Source organism: Accipiter gentilis, chromosome 7 (genome assembly GCF_929443795.1).
Source record: "Accipiter gentilis chromosome 7, bAccGen1.1, whole genome shotgun sequence".
NCBI lineage: Eukaryota > Metazoa > Chordata > Aves > Accipitriformes > Accipitridae > Astur > Astur gentilis.
This window is the reverse complement of record NC_064886.1, coordinates 8,761,381-8,783,065: the sequence shown is the minus strand read 5'-3', so window position 1 is coordinate 8,783,065 and position 21,685 is coordinate 8,761,381. Positions and strand designations below refer to the sequence as shown.

Here is a 21,685-nt window from a genome sequence, read left to right as displayed (position 1 = left end):
TCAATAAAAATCCCTGTTATCAGACATTTGGCATTACATGGTAACTTCTTCCATATTCCAGGATGGAGACCAGCCAGTCCCTTTTCTTCAACATAGTCAATTCCATAGTCATGGCAGTTTTATTTCTGTTCACTCAGTGCAACTGCGTTGTTGTACCTACGTGCTCTGTCACTAAACTGAATCTTAATTTAGTTTTCATTTGTTTGAAGGGTCATATTAGTATTACCTTTATATTCTAACCTTGAACTCAGAGTAGACCCACCTCCCTTTTTCTTTTCTTTCTATTAAGTTAGAATTAAAAAGCTCTATAGCCTAACACACAGTTGGTCATACTTCCCTCAAAGGCACAAGGAGCTAAGCTTTGCAGTCTTATGTTCTTATGCTTTCTGATCTGCAAGACGTAGATGCCTCTACCAGCTAGGTCCTTTCTTACACAGCACAGCACGGTTCAGCAAACCAAGACCTCCTCTTGCAGCACACAGTTTGCACAAGTTGCTACTGGCTTCAGCAAGTCTCAGGCTGTACATACTTCACTGACTTTTCCATTAAGCCCAAGACTCATACAGCACCTCAGTTGATAAGAGCTTTTATCTCCTAAAGGAGTGCCCAAGCCAAGCATTTTGTATATAAGGTTTTAAACAAAAACAATCTGTAGTTTTCCAGAAGACACTATACAATTGCACCCTCCGCCACACCATATCAACCCCTCTTCTGCCATTAGAGTATATCCTAGTAGGTATATCAAGGCCATCTGTACCAAGGGCCTTCCAGGGGAAGACAAGGCAGACAAAAAAAAAGATCAGTTCCCAAGCCATTATAAATAGTTTATATGACTGAAAAGTGAGAGACACAATCAGCAGTAACACAAACATAAAGCTGAATTCCATCTGTACGTACCTGACACAGAGTTTCTGTTAAAACCTGCATGCAGAGTAACCTATTTGGGCACCATTCACACATTAAGAAATCCAAAACCCAATCTCACCACTTACATGACCCGTCTGCCTACTGACTGACAGGTGGAAGAAAACTCAGCAATAAAATTACCAAAACCATAATGCAGAATGCATTCCAGTTCCTGAAAAACCCTACAAAGCCACAGTCTAAACTGTAGCAAGAGCTAGCGTAACCATCCAAGCAGGAATGTAAGTCTTTCAATAGCCTAAACATTTCAGAGTTTTAGAACTTTAGAAGTAGAGCATCCTCATGTTGTTCCTGCTCCAAAAAGCACCTTCAAAGGGAAGAGTACGTGAAGAGGCTTATTTCAGTTGTTTTAACATTTCACTTTGAGGCTCAAATATTTGCTCTTCCCATGTCCAACCACTACCGAGCCAAACCAGGCATGTCAGAGGAATGCCAGGAACAGACTCTACACCCAGTGGTTGCAGCCAGGAATAAAGCTGCCTCTGAGGAAAGAGATGGGCACCAATGACAAAGATGCTACAAAGGTGGTAGCTCCTAGAGCTATGGGCATGGCTGGGCTGGAACAGACCAACAGTCCATTTAGCTCAGTATGTCATCTGAAGCCCAGGGGCAAAACCTGGTTTCTTACTCTGTGCTAAGCAGAGACAGACCCCTTGGCACATCCCTCCACACACCCCTCTCCAGCCCCTGGGGATCAAATACAGGCTACTGATTTTAACATGCCAGGCTGAAGCCTATGACCTTGTCTAATACTTCATGAAGCCACTTACACTTTTGTCACTGCAGAGGCTGAGAAAGAGATTTAGCACCCTCAAGATTTCCTACAGTAGCTATTCAGACAGGAGTTACTTTTTTCCCCACCGGAGGAAAACCTCACATGGACCAGCTGAACTACAAACTAAGGAGGAAACACTGCTTTTGTTTAGACTCTCTAAAAGATAGACAAAACTGTTAAAAAACAAGTAACAAAAAACAGTCCTGTGATTTCAGACAGTGAAGACAATAGAAGGAGGTTTGGGGGAAAAAAGAGAGTCCACAACAAATGAGAGAAATAACTTTCAGCAAAAAGAATTCAAACAAGCAAACTTCCAAATAAAATATGGAATAGCCTGGGCCCACCTCTAAAGACAGTACAAGGTACCTAGAGCTTCCCTTGATCTCCCTGTATTGCCACTCTGGAAGTACAAAATCATGAGTCAAGGCCAGAAAGGGTCACAAGGAGGAAAGGCTCAAATCATCCAGCTGTGCTCTTCGAGAGGCCTGTGCCTGCACTCTGCCTCTTGCTGCCCACACTCCCAGACATGTCACACTTCAGCAAGAGCCCCCACAACCTAATGCTGAGCCCTGGACAGCCCTCACTGGAGTGGCTGTCCCACGAGCCCTGCACCTTGTGGCTACTGGGCAGGCCAGGGAGTGCCAGGCAGGCCCCAAGCCCTCCCCCATTCCTGGGCCTGGGACAGGAGGGTGGCTTCAAGCCCGGCTCCTGCCCTACACCACCTCCCTAAACAGTGCTGCATGTATAGGACCACCCCATCATACCGGATTCCCCCTTCAACAGGATGCCTCAGCCACCACCAGCCTCCTTACCTCCATGTCACCTAGGCCCATGCTCCAGACCAGCCTGGGGGGCTGCCAGCACCCTGAGCTCCTTCAGGGCCCACCACCCTCACTTCTCCCACCTCAGGGACCCCCGGGGCCCACTGCCCTCACCTCTCCCTCCTCAGGGAGCCCCGGGGCCCACTGCCCTCACCTCTCCCTCCTCAGAGAGCCCGGGGGCCCACTACCCTCACCTCTCCCTCCTCAGGGAGCCCCGGGGCCCACCGCCCTCACCTCTCCCTCCTCAGGGCCCACCACCTCAACACCCCCTGCTGCGACAACCCCCAGCTCAGCCAAGGCCACCATGCCCATCAAGGCAGTCCCATGCTCCTATTGGCTGCCACAGCCTCAGCTGTCCTCCCATTGGCTGCTGGGCAGCACAAGACCCGCCCTGCCACCACACCCCTGTGCCACAGGGGCCTCCGCCCTCAGGGCAGCCGTGGCCTGCGGTGGGTCCCTGACCAGCCGCCCCGGAGGGACAGCCCCCCCCCCCCGCCCAGTGCCCAGCAGACCCCCTTACTGGCAGCCGGGTCGCCTGTTCACTGCCCTGAACACCTCCCCTTTGGGAGGGCAGCAGTGTGGGCCCAGCTCCCTGCCTGCCACGGGGGGCAGAGGGCTGCACCAAGCTGAGGGCTGCTTTCCTTCCCTCCCCTCCACCCACCTCACCTGCCCAGGGTACTGCCGAGCTCTTGGAAGCTGCCGAGATCTCAGGGAGTGGGGAAATCACTACCTTGCCTCCTTTGGTGAGGGAGGCGGTTTGGGGAAAGCCGTGAAACGTCTTGCAGTAATTACCGGTTCATCCAAACTAAACGCCTTTTGTTTCTTTAAAGGGGAAAAACACACTACGCGCCATCGAATTATAAACTGCAGCTACTGATACTGATTCCATACTGATGGAATAACTCCTATTCGAGTGCTCAGGGTGAGAGAGAGCAGCTCCCCAAAATCCTTATGCACAACCTTGTATCTTTTTGGGCTCACAAATAGGCAGCTGGCACCAAGCAGGAAGCTGGTGACAATGCGGCAGGACAAACACTGCACCAAAACACTTGCAAGGTGACCAGCTCCCAGGGGTTTTGTGGATCCATTGTACGTGATAGGTCTTTCCCCCCAGCATTTCACCTCCCTGAGACAAATGAGTAACTGACTATTTCAGCTTCTATTTAATATTTTTCCTCCTCCCAGAAGTCCCTTGCCCTCCATCATGAGGATTTCTATCAAAAGCCTGGCCACACACACCCTCTAGGTTCTGAGACAAAAAGGCTAGAACGAACCCTAGCTTTAGGTTGTTGGGGTTGGGTTTTTTTCCATCTTGCAGACTTTGAGCCAAGTTTGTGATGGAGGTATTTGACTCATCGTTTCTAACATTTTAGACTCCCAACAGTAAAGCACGTTAATCTTGGACTCATTCTGGCAGTAAATGTAACGTGACTCCTCGGGGCTACTGAGCTTTGCGACTGTTCCAGCAACCATCAAAGGGGAGACGGAGTTCTGGGAAAAACACCGACTGGCAGCATTTTGCCCTGCATGTCCTCCTGCCAGCAGCAGAGCCTGACAGCTTCATCCACAGGGCCGGGGAATGGCTGGGGTTAGAAGCCACCCGAGTCAGCCATACCCAGCAAATGCTCCACTAAACCGCTTCCTCTGAATCCCTTAAGCCTTCTGTTTGGTGTTCCTGGTTATGGAAGCTGAGGGCACTGCTCCACATCTGATCTCTGCACAGTTAAGCTTCAATAACAATTTCTCCACTGTTTCCTAATTGTCTGCCTGCCCTCCCACCTAAGCTGCCATACACACGCAAGCACTTTTTGCCAGCCGTTTTACATACGAGAGGAGAAAAAGCTCTCCAAGAAAGCCCTCGCAGGCCTTAGAAAGCATGATGTACTCACACAGGCATCCTGCTGAATGCACTGCAGGATGTGCTTGGCTGGAATCAGGAAGTCTATGAGGTAGCGCAGTCCATCCCCACGGTACGTCTTCTCCACCACATCAAAAACTTGGCACAGAACAGTGGCTGCGGTAGCCTCAAACGGAGGGTAGAGTGCTGATAACGTACTCTGAATGCAACCGTCCAGGGACTCCGAGTCCTGCCAAGAGAGAAGGCATTAGCAATACCATGGCACAATATGCCCCAGTGCCCTCATGAGCCCTACACCCAGGAGCACAGCCATCTCCAAACGTAGGAAGAGAGAAGATCAAAGGAGCAAACTGCTGTCCTTTCTAGCTTCTTTTGGCATCACCAACTCCAGGTAAACACAAAAAAGCGCTCCCAAAACGCGAGCAGAGTGCTCGCAGAGTGCTGTGCACAGCGGCGAGATTTCCCAGCTTTTGCTTACGCAGCAAGTCCTTCTCCTGACTGCGCTGGGTGGGGCTGCTATTAAACCATTACCACAGCACGTGAGTGCGTGCAAGCGAGCGAGAGTTTCATGGGGTGGGCAGATTGGTGGGTTCCATGTTTCGGATACCAAGGGCTGGAGATGCTGGCCAGCACTTGGGTACATTAAAGCCCAGTGTTAATATTCTTCAGTGGGCTAAGGGGAGTTGCAGGGACAACAGTTGGGCTGAAGCGCCTCAGCCTGCATAGGATAAGCTACTGGAGCTGTTTGGTACTGGGGAAAGCTGCTCACCAGTGCGATTCCTCATTATTCAAAGCTTTGCCTCTCATGAAAGGCTCATTCTGGGAGCCAGGAATTTTCTGCAGTGAGAGATGCCTCACGACAGGATCCGCAGACTGCGTCTGAACAGGGTTGCCTTTGGTGCCCGAGCACGCGCATCGATACATAGGATGCCTGTTTCCTGTCCAGGGTTCAGAGGCAATGCCTTCCCTACTTTTCTAGCTTCTTTGTGGACAGCCTGCCAGCCAGAGCCTGCCTACAGTGTCAGGACTAGTTCCAGTGCTAAAGGCCGAATTCTGATCTATTGCATGGGTGTAAGTCAAGACAGCTTGCCAAAACCCAATAATAACAAAAAATAAATCTGTACACATCTGGAGACAGGATCAGGAACCCTCCTTTCCTTTCTGTTTTAGAGGGGACCCTCTGGCTAGCTAACAGCCAGGGGGAGTGAGTTTTGCCACAAAACCAAATAAAAGTTTACTCAGGTGTCTGGCCAGATCCAAATCTGATCCAAATCCACCTCCCTTCACTAGAAACAAGAAAAGCATTTCAGCTGCTGGCCCAGAAGCCCTACAGCCTCCTGCAGAACAGGAACAGCTGCATGGACATGCCTGAAAACATACCTCAGTCCCACAGCAAGACTGGGAGACAAAGTTAAACAAAGCAGTGCCACAACAGCTTACGCTGCCACCGAGGAACAGTAGGATGAAGGGGTCAGGAGGAAGCAAACCATTTTGCTTCTTCCACTCCAAGGGAGCACATGTTCATCACTCCAGATACTTCCACTGGCTTGAGAAAACGCAACAGTCTCACAGCAAGCCTGAACTGACCTGCAGCCAGAGCAGAGGTGATGCTCCTCTCACAAGCCTTCCCATCTTTCGCAGCAAAACGATCTTTAAACTCCTCCTTTAGAGGTTTGGGTGTTTTAAGCACAATATAAACTCGCTGCTCTGTTGTAAAACCTTCCTGTAGGACAGCCTGCGGGTCTGCACAGGAGAGATTAGAACGCCCAGGCAATGCTTCCACAATCCCTGCCTGCACCAAGCTGGCAGAACGCGGGTGACAGGCAAACCACACACTGCCCGTGGCACGGCACTGCTTCATTACTGTTTCTCCTGATGTCAGCAACAAGCAAGGCTAAATGGCAGCAGGCTCCTGAGGTGTTTGCAACTCTTCCGAGAGACCAGCTGCCTCCTGCAATACCCCTTAAGGTCAATGCAACCAGATAAACAGAGGTTAAGGAGCTATTTTTCATATTCTTAACCCAAGGACTCAAAAAGCAGGAGCCTTATGTGCACACTTCCAAGCGTTGAATGCTAGGACAAAGCGTTTAACCCCAATCCTAAATGGGAGGAGAAGGCTGTTCTAAACAAGCTTCTTTCCACTTATAAAAGAAGAATATAAAATCTCAACTTTTATTCCATTATGAAAAGCCTGGAAGTTCCTAGGCACTTCCTTCTCTGCAGGAACAGGTCTTCAGAGAAAAATCTTCCACTAGATACTGTGCAGATCAAGAGAAAACTGCAAAGAGCTGACAGTCAGCCTGCTTTGTGCAGCAGCCTGGAGCTCTCTGCACATTTCCAAGGCCATCCCCATGCCGGGTATGAGGGAAGAACTCATCAGCGTTCAGGAAATATAAGAGAAAGCAGACCAATACAAACTGCAGGATGAGTTGTACAGACCCAAGACAACAGCCTAAAGAAATGTTCCCTTTACATTGTAACCTGGACCTGCTAAAAAGGCATGGAGGGGGCTGAAGGGTAGGGAAACAGGTACCAAGCCCACCATGAAGCCTCTTCGTGGCTTCCAATTATGGACATATTAATAATATTGCTAAATATTGATATAACACACTGAACATTACACATCGTTCATCTCCCACACTCTTGTTAAATGACAGAGAGAGGCCAAGTGCAGCCATCTGAAGGCAAACTCAGCTCCAGTAACCTCTGTTGACACCAACCTGTCCCAGAAAGTACCTGTGCCCTTGTCAGATAAAACTGGCCTTCACACAGGTGCTCTCAGACCCAGCACCAGCCACCACAGAGAGCCCAGCCAAGTGCTTGGGTGCTATCACAGTAGCATTACTGCTGGTAACATTTGACAACAATTTCCCTATGATCCTCCACAGTCCACAAGTTCAAAATATCAGTCAAAAACAGCTGGGGTTGGTTCTGTGCCACTTCTGCCCCCATACCCCACTTGAGCAAAATTCTTTCAGATATCAAGCCTCCCCAAATGACATTTGTTATGTTTACTATTGCAAATAAAACAAAGAAGTAAAAATATTTGCACGAGTCAGTGCATCACTCTAAGGTTCTCACACCGTTCCTGCTGCCTTAGCAAAACCTTCACAAGACAATTATTGGCACCGAATCAAAAATCCTTTATATGGTTAAAATAAACCAAGTTGTATATTATCCTTCCCTTTAGTAAAATACAGAATAACCACAGCCTGTAGCCATTGCTAACTGTAGTTCAGTGCTAACAGCACACTCCCTAGCACAGAGGCTTTCTCTCTCTCTGGCTGGACTACACCACAAAGCCATGATAGCCGCGCAAGCTTTGAAGGGACAGAGAGAAGGTTTCAACCCCTAACATTTGGTATAAAGAGAAGACGTTTTCACCAATCTCTCTGCTAATTCCATATAAAAAGCCCCCAATGTGGGAGCAAATTCATACATCCCATCGTGCTGCACGTGACTGTAGCACCAGCATTCTTGGGCAGCTACAGAGCAAGGATGGATGCAGCCTCAAGTGTGCCACAGATAAACACAGAGGCAACACTGCTTTTCAATGCTCCCACCACCCAGGGTGGTCTTCTGGGGATAGGTCCTGCACAGGTGGCAGAGCCTCAGAAGTTACCTTGAAACACAGAGGGTGAAACACGGCACAGCTTGGAGCCTGCAAAAGCAGCAGATTCACCTCTGATCACAGACTCATTAAACCAACTCACAATCCTAGGGATGGGGCTGCTTATTTGTACTAATTAACTTCTCAGATTGCAGAGTAGCCTGAGGAAAGGGCCTCAGCAAGGGCTGCAAGAAGCTGGCTGCATGGTCCTGTTTAACACCGGAGCGCAGACGGCCAGCCTCACACATCTAGCCTGCGGGCAGTGTCTGCTGCCACATGTGTGGAGGAGCCATGGTTTAGAGGCACAGGGAACTCGTATGAACCAGCTCAAGACAGCAAGAGAAGGGGATAGCATCCTGTGCTCCAGAGGCTGATAAACCTGAAGTCTAGAGCCCGCCCTACCTACAAACCACACCCCTTGCTTATCTCAAGCAGGCAATGCAACCCCCAGCAGGCATGAGGAAAAACCTCTGCGACCCAGGATGGGGGGACAGCTTCTGGAGAGGAGAAGAACAAGCTAAACCCAGCAAGAATCCAAGGAGAGCGCACTCCTGCCCGGGCAGGTTTCCACTTCAGCCAGCCTATAGCAGCCCCCAAGAGCTGGCAGAGCCCAGCACAGGAGCCTCCTGGAGAAAGCAGCCTCCTTCAGGGACTGCAAATTTCAGGCTTCCCTGTCTCCAACAGTATTGCCACATACCCCTCATGGGAAAGGTCCTGGACACTTGCTCCTTTTCAGCCACCCAGCACAAAGGCAAACAGGAGTGCTTTCCAACCAAGCCAGAGAGTATCTCCCCAAGCAAAATGTGTCTTGGGACTCAAATGCTTCTTTGTCAATAGCATGGGAGGACCTATAAACTCCAGCTCCCTGCCATCACTCCGCAACAAGCTCACCACACCTCCCAAAAGAAAAACATGCTTTAAAAATAACTCCTCTATAAATCAAGGTGCTAAATAAAGCCCAGGTTAAGGTCACGTCTGGCCATACCGGCTTTCACTGCTCCTCAGCTGGGAGCCGGCTGCCGGTGCAGGGGCTGGAGCACACAGTGAGGGAAGAGGAAAGAGGCATGTGGGGACAGGCTGGACTCTGCGGGCAGAGCTGTATGATGGGAACAACCCAGCATGGTCCCACCAGGGAGGGCTGGGGAGAAGGGAGAGCCCAGGAGGGTTTCACACCTGGCAGAGAGCTTGGGTCAGAACGGGGGCAGAAATGAGTGGGGTGCCACCCCGCTGGTCTAACAGGAGCCACAGATGCTGTGAAATGAATAAAGGGATAAAGACTGCTGCGGCAAAGCTCTGCTGCTCAGCCCTAAGAGATTCTCTCCCCATCACAAACTGCAGCAATAACCAGGACTCAGCAAGAGATGAGGTTGCACGTGCCTGGGCAGAAGCCCCAGGCCAGGACTAACAAGCAGGCGGCAGGAAGAGGAGCCCAGGATCAGTTACAACCCTGCTCAGGGGACAGGCATACCTCTCCTGGTGCAAGCAGCTGCTGCAGGATGGGAGAGGAGCCTGTCAAGAGGCATCTGGAGTAACCAGGAGCTTCTTGGGCTTTTCTAGATACACCGATTGAATTTTCGGCCTACATTTGTGGGCACAGAGAGAGCTACATAGCAGCTCCAGCCACTGGGAACTCCTGTCATGCTACATTTCTTTCTGACTCAGGAGTCAGCTTCTTCCTCTTTGGGACCTGCTGCTCACCAATTAAGTCTGAACCCTGCAGAGCCTCCTACGCATTTGGAGAAAAAGAAGTCAGCCTGCGCGGGGAGCAGAGAGAAGATCCCCAGGGCTACACACCTTGCGCAGCATCAGAATACCTGCACTCTCCCAGCAAGTGCCCGGGACAGCAATCCAAGTGGCTCAGGACAACACAAGTTGGTGCAGGGAAGGGCTGCAATGCTGCTGGATCCACCTGGGCCCACAAAGTCTTGGCAGCATTTTCCCTACAACTCATCCAAGCACCTTGCTAAGAAGTCAGTGTCTTGCTTAAGAATTTTGTCTACAGAACACCAAGTCTTGGTCAAGAAGGACATGAAGAGGCACAGACCTTCATTGCTGACAGCCCAGATACTGTCTGAAGAAGACTCCTGTAAAACATCAGTATGGTGAGACCAGACTAACTGACTAATCCATGACTTACGGCAGACCGCTCCTTTGCAGCGGGCTGGACTGGCCAATGTAATGTGCTGAGGATTCATCTTGTGGCAGGAATTTAACTAAAGGATCTGCAGCTCTGCTCTGAGAAACCTAGACCTCCATCTGAGCAGCCAAAGAATGAAACTACATATCCCAATGTGCCCCAGTTAAATCCAGTACTTGCTGTGGCTTGGCAGAGCAAGGAGCATAGCTGGGTGGTGGAGCAGAGCTCAGAGAGGCTGCGAGCAGAGCGAGCAGTGCCTATGGTACGCCCAGCTCTGACTCACCGAGCGTCTCGGCTCCCACTCAGCAGGGAGGCCTTGCCAAGAGCTCCCACAACTTTGCCCTCCTTCTGCCGGCTGCCCGGAGCCTGGCCACGTCCTGCACGCACTTACTTTCTCCCTCTTGCCCAGGTACCGACAGACAGTGTGAAGGCAGGGCAGAGGACACCAGAGCCTGCAAAGATGAGGGGAAGAGATGACCCAACCCTCCCACACCCCAGCACTGGAAAGCAGAAATAACAGCAAAACTGGGAAGAGGCAGAGCTCCAAGCATCGCAGCGCAGCGCCTGCCCGTGGCCCCCAGCCAGCTTTGGGACTGGGGGAAAAGGAGCACACAGCAGGAGCTGAGCAGGGCTGGGTTAGCTGGTCCCTCCACCAGCAAAGGCTGCTGTGCTGCGCCATTTGGCTGGGGCTGCTCAGCTCTCAGCTGACGTGAGAAACCTCATTTCCAGTAAAAACAGACCTCTGGGCTTTCCACAAAGCCTTTCCACTTTCTGACACAAAGCTGAAAGCCAGGCCGCTTTGCCTTTAAAAACAAGATGTTTCTCCATTCAAAAAGGTCTTTGGCTAAAAACAAGGCTTGTTTTTCTGACAAAATTTGAGATTTTCCACTCCATTTCTGCAGGGAGGAGAACCCTCCCAGCCCCATTTCCTGAGCCGCTCTAATCACAGCGGCAATGAGTTCAAGAGAGAAAAATCTTCCCAGAGCAAGTGCCAGCTCCCCCCTCTGCTGTGCACTCCAAGGCTCAGGGGGAGGCTGGGAGGAGGGCACTTGCCTTCAGCACCCTGCCTGTCTTTGGATATTTTCACTAAAATAACGTACTATTAAGTGGTGCAGCTATAGAGGTAGGCATTTCCACTGCTGTAATTACACAACCTTCCTGTGAGATAACCAGGAACGGCTCTACCTGCTTTTTGCGCTATTGTTTTAGGCTTTTCAGGGAGAAAAGCACAGCACCCAGTTCCACTTGGGAGGAAAATGTTTGCAGTCTCACCCAGACCAGCTTCACTCACAGGCTGTACCTCCAAAAGCGAGCTGCCTTCTGCATGCCACCATGGGATCCCTTGTGTGGGGTATGGCTGTAGCCCGGCTCAGCTCCCCTGCTGCTGGGGCAGGCAGGATAGTTCCACAGCCTGTAGATAAACTAGCTCCTACAGCCTTGCAGGGAGTGGTGCTCCGCAGACAGAGCCCAGAGAATCATTTCCAGATGCCTCCCTCTGTTCCCCCGGCCCTTCTCCGGGTTGACGCGGCTGCAGCAGCCAAAGCAGCTCCTACTGGGCAGTGCGCGGGATTATCATTCCAGGCACTGCAGGAAAACAAGCGCTTGGAAGCGATTAACTCATGATCTCTCATTTAATTAAACAAAAGGAAAAATGATGTATTTGCTTTTCAGCTCTGAGGTCCTGCTTCTGCGCATGCTGTAGGTCTGGGTGTGTTCAGCTGGTGAAAGGCAGGCCCAAAGCTAAGCGATCACCCTGCCAGCCCAGGGCTGGTTTGTTTTCACTCAAGGGGGACATCCCAGATTGCTTTGAAAGCAAAGCGTGACCTCCTGCAAGTCTCGAGCTTTGGAGCTAGTGCACAGCTATATCAATGCTGTCCTCATGCCAGGGCAAAATGCAGGCAGTAGTAGAGGGCAGAGGCAACCTGGTACAGGCAGCCACGTCTGTGGCTCTGTACCATGCTTCAGGTAGCCAAACATGGATGCTGGCATATGGCAACAGGACCAGCAATGGTCACTTGAGCCTGATCCCCTGCCGCCCAGCAGGATGGTCATCAGGTCTGATACAGTAACGCAAGAAGCAAACCTGCTCTTAGCATACCCTAACCCCAATATTCATCCTTACCAAAGACATATCCTGGTGCAGCCCTTCAGAAAGCAAAGCCCATGCACCTGGAGAAGCAGGGCCTTCGCCAGCCCTCCACTTATACATGCCCCCAAGGGAAGCTAGATGCTTGCAGCAGCTTGCACAGCAAGCTTTCTGCTGTTTGACCATCGCCTGACCTGGCTGAGGAGCCAGCCTGACCAAACATGGCTCCCCGAAGGAAACGGCATCACGTGCAATCAGGCATAGCAGTCCAGCACCTCTTCCCACCAGAGCTCTCTATTCACGTTACTCCTCTCTACCCTTTCCTTTATGTTTTCGTACTCCAGCTTCTCTGGAGCAGGGCCTATGCCTTTCTCCTTTGTGCAACACCCAACACATCAGAAAAGCTGCTGACAACTGCTGAACAGGTTAGAGAGGCCAAACTGGGGATGGAACACTCACCCACAATCCAGGAAAGTAATTTTGTAGCCAGAGAGGAGCAGAACTGGGAAATGGAGCTAAGCCTTTCCTCACAGGGACGTGTCCCACTTGTAACTGAGCTCTTGATAAACTGAGCAGAAAGTAGGTCTTATCCAGAGCAGGGAATGAGACCCTGCTCCCAAAGGCCTGTTACTTTCTATTAGCAATAGATCAGGCAGATGATATCGGTGTTTAGAGGGCATGTGAGAGAAGAGACCAAAGCCCTGTCCTTAAACAGACATCTTCCAGCTGAAACGAGGGCCTGCAAGTGGATGAGAAGAGCTGTGTATAAAACACCATCCTACAGCTGGAGACCAGCTTATTTTGGTTTAGTTTAATCAAAGGATTAAGTCCTTAATCTGAAATAACTGTCTAAGCACAGATTTTTTTAAAATATCATTGGCATAGATCTAACCATGCAATTAATTAACAAAGCTGTACTCAGTGTGATGCAAAGCTCTGGGTACTTTTAAAACACCCTTCCCAGCAACAGACCCATGCTGGAAGAGTATAAGCATGTGGCAGCTGTGGTTTCATTGCCCAGTGTTAGCTACATATGCCTCCCTGAGACCCCCCCCCATGGCAGAGCTGCGCCCCTCTTCTCTCCCACCACCAGACTGCATGGGCTGCCCTGGCTTGGGCACCAACAGTCTGGCCATGGCACCATATGCCATGGTTCAGCCAGGGATCTCCACGTTCAAAGTGTCACACTCCTACAACAGGTGCAGACAAGGCTTGCTAAATGCTCTTAGATATCACAGACAGAGTCAAGAATGTCCCAGGCCACTTCTACACAAGACAAGTCCTGGGACATTACAGCAGACTCCCTTTCTTTACAGGGCTCTTCTAGGAAACGCACTAAAAATCTTTCTTTCTGCTACCCAAGAGAATTGCTTGATCTCATTCATCTTCTTATTAGTTACAGTATTTGCTCCACTCTCAACTTCAGGCATTGGCATCCATCTGGCAAACCAACCTGAGCAGTAGCATCTTGTACCCTTTACCATTTGTGCCTAACACCTACCAAATAACAGGACACTCTAGGGAAATGAAAGACTTGTTTGTACCAGCCTGCTATAAAATACCCTGGGTAAGTTCTTAGCCAAACAGGTCGGCTCATTTTAACACCTTTTAGTCAGAGGCATTAGGCCATAGCCAACACCTTGTGTTCAGACACCCATCTGGGGGCATCTTACAACAGATGGGCAGCCTCCTGTGCTCAAAGAGAAAATGATAATCCTTCAGCAGGACAGCTGATGAGTGCCAGAAACGATATTCACAGGATCAGCATTTAGATTATTACTTATGTGCCAGCATTGCACGCGTTCTACACGTTCAGCTCGTGTTCAGATCTCACCCCTTCCTCTGCAAGGTGCATGAGCTGCTGGACAGACTCCCACGGGGACTGGTGGGTTCTCCATGTCTTGCAGCCTCCATAATTGAGGGTGGATGCCACTAAGAAAAGGTCATGTTTTCATTAAAGAGCTCCCAGGCTCAGTGTGGGAGCTAGGTAACACTCCATGGTCCCAGCATCCCATAACAGATAAGCCATAGTTCCTGTTGGCCTTAAACATGCTGTATTACCATGTGCTCATGAAATACAAGTCCTGCTATGTCAGGGGATAGAAACCACTCTGAAGCCAAGCTGCAATTCCAGGAGGGGCTGGCTGATCGCATGAGAAAACAGTAAGTGTGCAAGGACCTTCCTTGAAGGAGCACATCCCCACACACCTTTGATATGAGAAAGCAGCTGCCAACAGCAATCAGATGCCACCTCTGAGGAAGAGGCTGTAAGGAAGGATCAGCCAGAAGGACAGAGCAGGCAGCCCAGACATGGCCATGGTTATGCCAGCTCAGCCCTGGGTCACTGCAAGAAGCATTGGTCTATGCCACGCAGGGAAAAGTACTCCTGGGCAGAGGGACCCAGATTTGCTCCAAGACTCTCTGACCTCACTGGGGAACAGAAACACATGTGCTCAAGCTCTCCTGCCCCTGAGCAGCCAAGCCTGGGACTTAAGAGTCGAATGAAAACATTTCCCCTATATTCAGATACAGCGCTAAATGGATGCCTCCAGGAAAGCTAAGTAACTCAGTCATAAATTCAGTGCATTGCTTTTACTAAACTCCTGAGTTAGAAAGGAGTAAACACAGGCTTTTAAAGTTACTCTCTTTATAGCTTTTTTTAAAAACAGAAAACAGTCTCACGTGTCCCATTATTTCCATACATATCAAAGGAGGGTGGAGATTTAACTAGAGATTTCTAAAAGACATCTTTGTGCGTAGAAGGGATGTATGCCAAAACGTGGGTGGTTATAAGCCCAAACACAAAGGAGAATACATCCACAGGCATTTTTCCCCTTGATCCATTAACGGGTCTGCATACCAGCCTCCTGAGCATATGAGAAGGACCTTGTTCAAAAGGTAAATGTATTCAGAAAGATGACAACAGACAGCAAATAATCCACATCCTTTAACAATGTTGGAGGCTCAGCAGCACTAGGTTTTTGTTGGGAGCCACTGAAATTTGACAGGCAGCCTGAGGGAAAGTATCCTCCTGAAGGAACCTGCTCAGGAAACCTCACAGCTCTGTCTCCTGCAAACACTGCCACACCCAACACATACTGCAAAGCTCAAGGTGGACACCTAGCTCAGATCAGCAGAACTCCTGCAGCTTTTCTTTGCACCATGCAAACCACCAGCCAGCCACAGCATAGTGTCCCATTGGGGGTAACCATAAGGCCCCATGGAGGCTCCCCTCTACCGCATCCACCAATGTCGAGGAGGAGCACATGGAAGTCTTCATCTGGTACCCATTTCTCTTCAGCTAAGCCATTTTATTCCATTCAAATCAATAGCTGGTTGCACCAGCTGGAGCAAGGGTTCATCCTGGGCATCCCAGCCTGATGGCAGGATGGTAAATTTGAGCAGAAAGAAAGCCTTTCAGATTCATTCTGTGCTGCTTTGATCTTGGAAGTTTCAGCTTGGTGTCCAGTGATGCAAAAAATGGGATACGTATGAAACCAGCCAGGAGCACTTACCACAAGAAAGGCCCCATTTTTTTGTTCTTTTTTTAATGAAAGGCTAGGCCAGCCAACAGAGATGAGGCACTCTGTGCAGCAGAAAGGTATTAGCACAGTCAAGCCTGCAGAGTCAACAAGGGCACGTCCATTCACTTCTCCAATTTACAACCCAGGTATCATGAGTGGTGTAGAAAGCACAGAGCATCCCACCACCAGAAGTGGGCAGCTTACCCTAGCAGGCAATCCTTGCTTTTTATTGCTCTTCAGTCAGCAACACATCCCATCCTGCTGCCTCTACTCACTTCTTCAGACCTTGGCTACATTGAGCTCCGCAGGACAGGAACAGGGGGTTCCCTCATGGGTAGAGAGCCAGGAATAGGAACAAAAGGTGCTCTGATATTGAGTGCCCATAGGTAGGTTGAGTTTATAGCTTCTGCAGAAGACACTTAGACTGTTTTAACAGGGATTTTCCAGAACTTCGGTATTAAAGGGGTCTGTAGCCCCTGTGTCTGTGACTTCCACCCACACTCAGCACCGACATTCAGGTTTAGGCCGTGCCCACAGCCTGTAGGATGGTTTAGTTTTGCACAGATCTGTTTTAGACAGGGTTATGTTTGAGGTGAAGCTACAAGATTAGGCTCTGGGAGCTGAGCAGCTGTGACTGTGCTATAGTATTTAGAAGCAGACATGCTGGCTGGCTATCTTTTTCTGAAGCGGCCAGCAGCAAGATGCTCACAAGGCTCTTAAGTTATGATCTCTTTTGCTAGCCAGGTATGCCCTCAGGGCTGACTGCACATGCAGGTAGATGGCCAGCAGCATGACCAGAGGTGGTTATGCTACAGGATGCTGATTTTCAGAAAATAAGCACCATCACCCAGCATACAGTCCTCCTTGGACACCTGCAGCCTCTCACCAGAAACACTTGCTGTTTTGCATTCCTACCTGGTACTAGAATGCATTTGGTGATTGCTCAGCAGAGATACATGGATGCAGCTGGCCTGTCACCTGCATATAGCCATTATTTTTATTGTGAAAATGAAGAGCATGATCACCTGCCCCGTGTTTTTGGAAAGAAGCTGGGCAAAATGCACAAGTTGTCATCCTTGTTACCCCAGAGAAGATGCTTTCAGACCACTTCCATGTGCTCAGGATTACATCTCTGGGCTTTGTCTGTGTTCCAGCATCTTGCTCATGGCTTTGGCACAGAAATAAAGAAAGAAGATTCCCAATGCTTAAAGCTCTTTGTGATTCCCAGACTCATTTCCTTCCCACCCCTGGAGAAGACATAACTAAAGGATGAAGGAAAGACTGTATTTTCTGCTGAAACCCATCCTCTCTCCTGCCAGCACAGAGGTGCCACTTGAACTTCTCTGCAGGAAGACACCAGCATTTGCACATCTTGTGATACACACAGTTTCTGCTTTACATGTCTGCGTGATGACTGGAGACTTGGAGCATGCACCACATAGGAGGAGTAGCCCAAGCAAGTCCATGGCGCATGGTTGCAGGAGCCTTGCTGAATTCACATGCTGCGTCCACAGTGCCCCAGCTACCATTGAAGAGCAGCAGAAATCACCCTAGCAAGGGTGGAAAAGCAGCCCCGGGCTCCCTGGCCAGCTGCTGCAGCTTGAGCAATTTCCTGGAGAGGAAGCTGTCCCTCACAGTGTGGGAACAGAGGCTGGGAACTAGACCTCTGCACCATGGAGAAGCAGGGCTACTGCTTGCTTTGCCTCCAACCAACCCACACAAGAGCACAGGGTTGTGCACCTGCTTGGGTGGAAACTATTCCTCAAGCAGGGTGCTGTACTGGGTTTGTGTTGTGGGGTACCCAATACAGGCACACTGTGGTCCAGCCATACGCCCTGACCATCTCCTGTACCCCATCCAGCAGCAGGCACCAGGCATGATGAAGCCCACTCCCTCTCCCATGAAGGAGAAATCCCTACCAGGGAGTGAGGGCAGATCCTCAGCCATGAAAGCCACAGTGGGACTAGCAGAGTAGACAGAGCCCTGTCAGGCTCCTGCCTTGCTCACACCATGGGGCTTTCACAGCTGCAAGTCAGTTCTAGTGGAAGCGGGCTACTTCGGCCTAAGGCATCTGACACATTTGGTGTTTCAGGCATCCTCCACCACATCATCCCTAACATTGAAACATGACAGACACCCCTTGAAGAGGAATCACCTGCCTCACGCAGAACAGGGCAGCCAGCAGCTGCACAGTGCCAGACCTCCATCAGGAGCCAAGCCTTAGAGTCCTGTGGACTGCCAGCAGCCATGGGGAAGCCTCATGCAGGCCAACAGACTCTGTTGACTCTTGTCATTCAACAAGAATGACCCACATTCACTTAGATCCAAATCTGTTGCCTGCAAGGTCTGGTTGATTCACCAGGACACCAAAACTCAAGTCAAACAGAACAGCTTGGAGCTACAGTCACAACTTGGCCGCTCACAGATCACACCTCCCGAACTCTCTACCATGGCATTAGGAATGGACACCTGCAACGGATCGCAGGTGTACACAGTGTGGCCAGCGCCCAGCGCTGGGTCTGTGGCAACTTGGCCTCTGGTTCCTGCTCCTTGCAGCCACCAAGCCTGAACTCAGCACTGAGAGGCACATGATCCCTCCTCAGCAGTGATGCATGGTCCCTGCCCCCCCACAACCCACTGTGACACCTTGACTGGCCACGGCACTGCTCTGCACAAAGGCCCCTGCTTCAGACAGCTTTTGCATCACACATTAGAACAAGGTGAAGGACCTGAACTGGGATGAAGCACTTGGGAATCAGAAAGTCACCTCTGGTTTGCAGGAGCAGAGTAGCAGCAGCCGGTCTCTGTCTCAGGCCTCCCAGAGCAGAGATCACAAGTGCTGCTCCAGCCGCTATGGCAAAATGCAGCCCATAGGGCTGCAAAGGATGGCACCCACCCTGCACAGCCCCAAACAGTGCTCTCCTTTGATTTCAACTTCATGCAATAACCAGCATAGACCAGAAATTGCCAGGAACATACTAGGCATAGGGTGAGGGGAAAGAGGTCTCCTGACTGGGGTAGAGAAGTGGAAGAAGTGAGATGCCTGCAGGCCTCCACAGCAGGATAGGAGAGGAGAGCACACCTCGGCTCTGACGTAGCCACGTGAGGGTACAGGGAGCCATGGGGTCCTTGGCAGAGGAGCTGGAGGGTGGCAAAGCGAAGAGACATGGGTCCATGAGCTTAGCTCAGGTTGCAGAAGCCAAAAGTTGGGCAAGTCATCTTTCAATGAAAGCCAAGCTTCTCCAAGCCCAGAAGCTGAATTTTTAAGAAAACACAAGTCACTGCCAGGCACAGCAGCAATGCAAGCTGCTTGTCTCCCCCTCGGACTTTGTTCCCTCTGCTGGAGAAGCAGCCCATGACACAGCAGGACATGTCCAAGAGTTTTAGGGCTGCTGGGCACAAGGATCCCAGCCTGAGCCCAGGAACAAACCATCAGAAGCCAGACTGGTGCTCACTGGGTGCCAGAGGGCTAACAATCCCTCCAACCTCTGCCACCCCAGGGCTGGGCACCTCTGTTTGCAGGGTGGCACCACATCCAGGGAGATGGGGTGCTCTGCTCCTATCTATCCCCTCCCCAAACAAGGGTCCACACATGCAGAACTTGACACTGAAAAGGAAGGATCCCTGTCCAGCTTCAGGGGTTTCTCTGAACCCCTGGATTCCCACCCTGGGCAGAAGAAAAGAAGCCAATGCTCTCCCCTTCCCCAGGCTCTGCAAGGGGGCAGTGCCCACAGCCCCAGAGCAGGACTGGCAAAGAGCAAGGGCAGGAGGAAAGCCCAGCATCCAGGCAGCCCGAAAGACAGGGCCCTGCCTGACCTGCCCCATCCCAGCTCCTCACTCCAGGACTGTACCCCAATAGGCACCTCGCAGGGGGTCAGTGCCAACGGGAGACCCGTGTCCCTGCAGCCACCGTCCAGGGCTGGCACCCCAGAGTACAGTGTGCCATCCGAGTAACGGGAAGCGCCAGAAGAGCCGTTTCCCACTCCCGGCATTAGCACCATGCACTGGCTCCAGGCAGGCTGCCCCAATAGCAGCTCCATCCCGCGCAGCCCTGCTCATGCCCAGGGCAAGAGCCCTTTGCAGAGATTTCCTTACCATGTTGCCGGCCTCCTTTATTCCCCCTCACTTCCAAAGGGAGTGTTTTTTCTCTTTTTCCTCCATGTGTGCGACGGGGCGTCTCCTTTCCCCTCCGACGTGAACCACCAAAGCACTTTGAGTTCTGGACTGTAATCCAAGCCCTCACCGCCCCCAGCACAGCTCCAACTAATCTAACTCATGACACTACCAGGGCTAAGCAGGGGACCTTGAAGGTTTCTCTGACAGCCAACTCCAGCGCTAGACGGCGGAGGGGCATAGCGAGTGCAGGGTGCTGCATTCCCCAGCCCTGCTGGGACCTTACGGACACAGGCAGAGCCAGCAACACTCACAGGCTGCTTGTTACGGCATCGCTACTATCTGCGTCCCTCAGAGCACGCCTGGCCCCCGCACAGACCTGCTTAATGCAGATGCTTCGTGGCAGGGAGCTGCCTTCGCCCGGGAAGATCTGAATAGCTGCTAGAGGAGAACAAGCTCACAGCAGGCATCCCGAGAAGGTCTCCAGCTTCCCAAAGAGGTTTCCAGCAAAATCCTCCCCCCACCTCCTCTTGGCTTGCTTCTCTCTAAGTCCGGAGAAGTTCCTCCACTCCACGAGATCCTGAGGCAGCGCTGCAGGTTAAGCAAAACGCCGAGAAATACAAAAAGAGTGCTCCAAAATACTGTTTTTCTAACTTCTAGAAGGAAAGCAGAGAGGCAGTGACCGCTTCAGGCAACAGCAACAAACTGCATTGGTATCAGGCGAGAGATGTGGAGACCTCACCCCCTCCCAAAGGAGGAAGTAATTTAACATGGCAAGTTTCTCCACCCCTCCATTAATTGTTTAAGATGGCCAGGAGCCAAAATACTGCCCGAGCAGTGGGAGCAGTGGGGAAGGTCACCGAACAGGCAGGCAGCAGCCTACAGAAGTGACAACGGGAAAGGGCAGAGCCACAGAGGCGGAGAGGGAGGGGAGAGGCAGGTGCCGCAGGGCATCCCAGGATCTGCTGACACACAAAGGCTTTGTGTAACGGGAAACGGGGCGGGAAGTGACACACAGGCAAAGCCTCAGAGCCCTGGACATGAGGTGCAGGGCCTGGCAGCAGGGCTTGGGACCAGGAGCTGCCTCCCTAGCCTTGGCTGAGCAGCGTGTGGTCTTGGCAGCCTCGGTGGGGACTGACCCTCCACCAAGAAGGCCACGGTGCTGGTACCTGGCTGTCCCTGCTTCTGGGAGAGGTCACACAAACCAACTCATCCCAAGAGGAAGGGTGACTCAGGCAGGACATGTGGACCTACAGCAGGAGGGAAGACATCCCCTGCATAGACAAGCTCAGTAGAGAAGCACAGGGTACTTGCCTGCTGAAGCAATGGCTACCAAACATTTCCACCACCTTGGATCAAGGGGCAGGCCCCCACAGCTTTCCCAAGCCCTGCTCCACGGGGCCAGCAGCAGAGCCCACACAGGCTGGTTCAGCTCAAGAACACCTTCAGATACTCCCCTCCCAGGGAGGACTACCAACAGTTGGCCCTAAACCCCACCGCACATGATGGCCTCATGCCATGTTTTCAGACATAACCAGCAAACATGGGCTCAAGCAGTCCCAAAGCCAACCATTCAATACACCAGCTGCTCGATGTGCTGTTGCATTTTGTACGGGCAGCAAGGATAGATGACAGTCCCTGCAGGGTTGCAGTTTGCTTTCCTTAAGCAGAAAGAGATGTCCTCCTAAAAGGGGATGCAACACTGACAGTGGACCAGAGCTGAGCAGCTGCCTCACTGTTCAGTGCTTGTCTTTCAAACATCCCTTGCTTGCAGAGGCTCCCCCACAGCCTCTAACAGCTAGTCACCTTCTCCCTAAAGCACAGTGCTGTCTGCAGT

The 21,685-nt window shown here is 51.2% G+C and overlaps 1 protein-coding gene across 6 annotated transcripts in view; it reads right to left on the bottom strand.

Moving 5' to 3' along the window:
* The window catches only part of PLEKHG4 (pleckstrin homology and RhoGEF domain containing G4), a 91,917-nt gene extending 71,366 nt beyond the window's left edge, over nt 1-20,551 (bottom strand). For all 6 annotated transcript variants that reach the window (XM_049806007.1, XM_049806011.1, XM_049806013.1 and 3 more), the window contains exons 1-2: nt 19,831-20,551; nt 4,410-4,607 (exon numbers count right to left, since the gene is read on the bottom strand). In XM_049806007.1, coding sequence (XP_049661964.1) covers nt 4,410-4,607; nt 19,831-19,833 — 201 coding nt within the window. In that variant the 5' untranslated portion in view covers nt 19,834-20,551. The remainder of the gene's footprint in view (nt 1-4,409; nt 4,608-19,830) is intronic.
* Nucleotides 20,552-21,685: the final 1,134 nt, after the last annotated feature.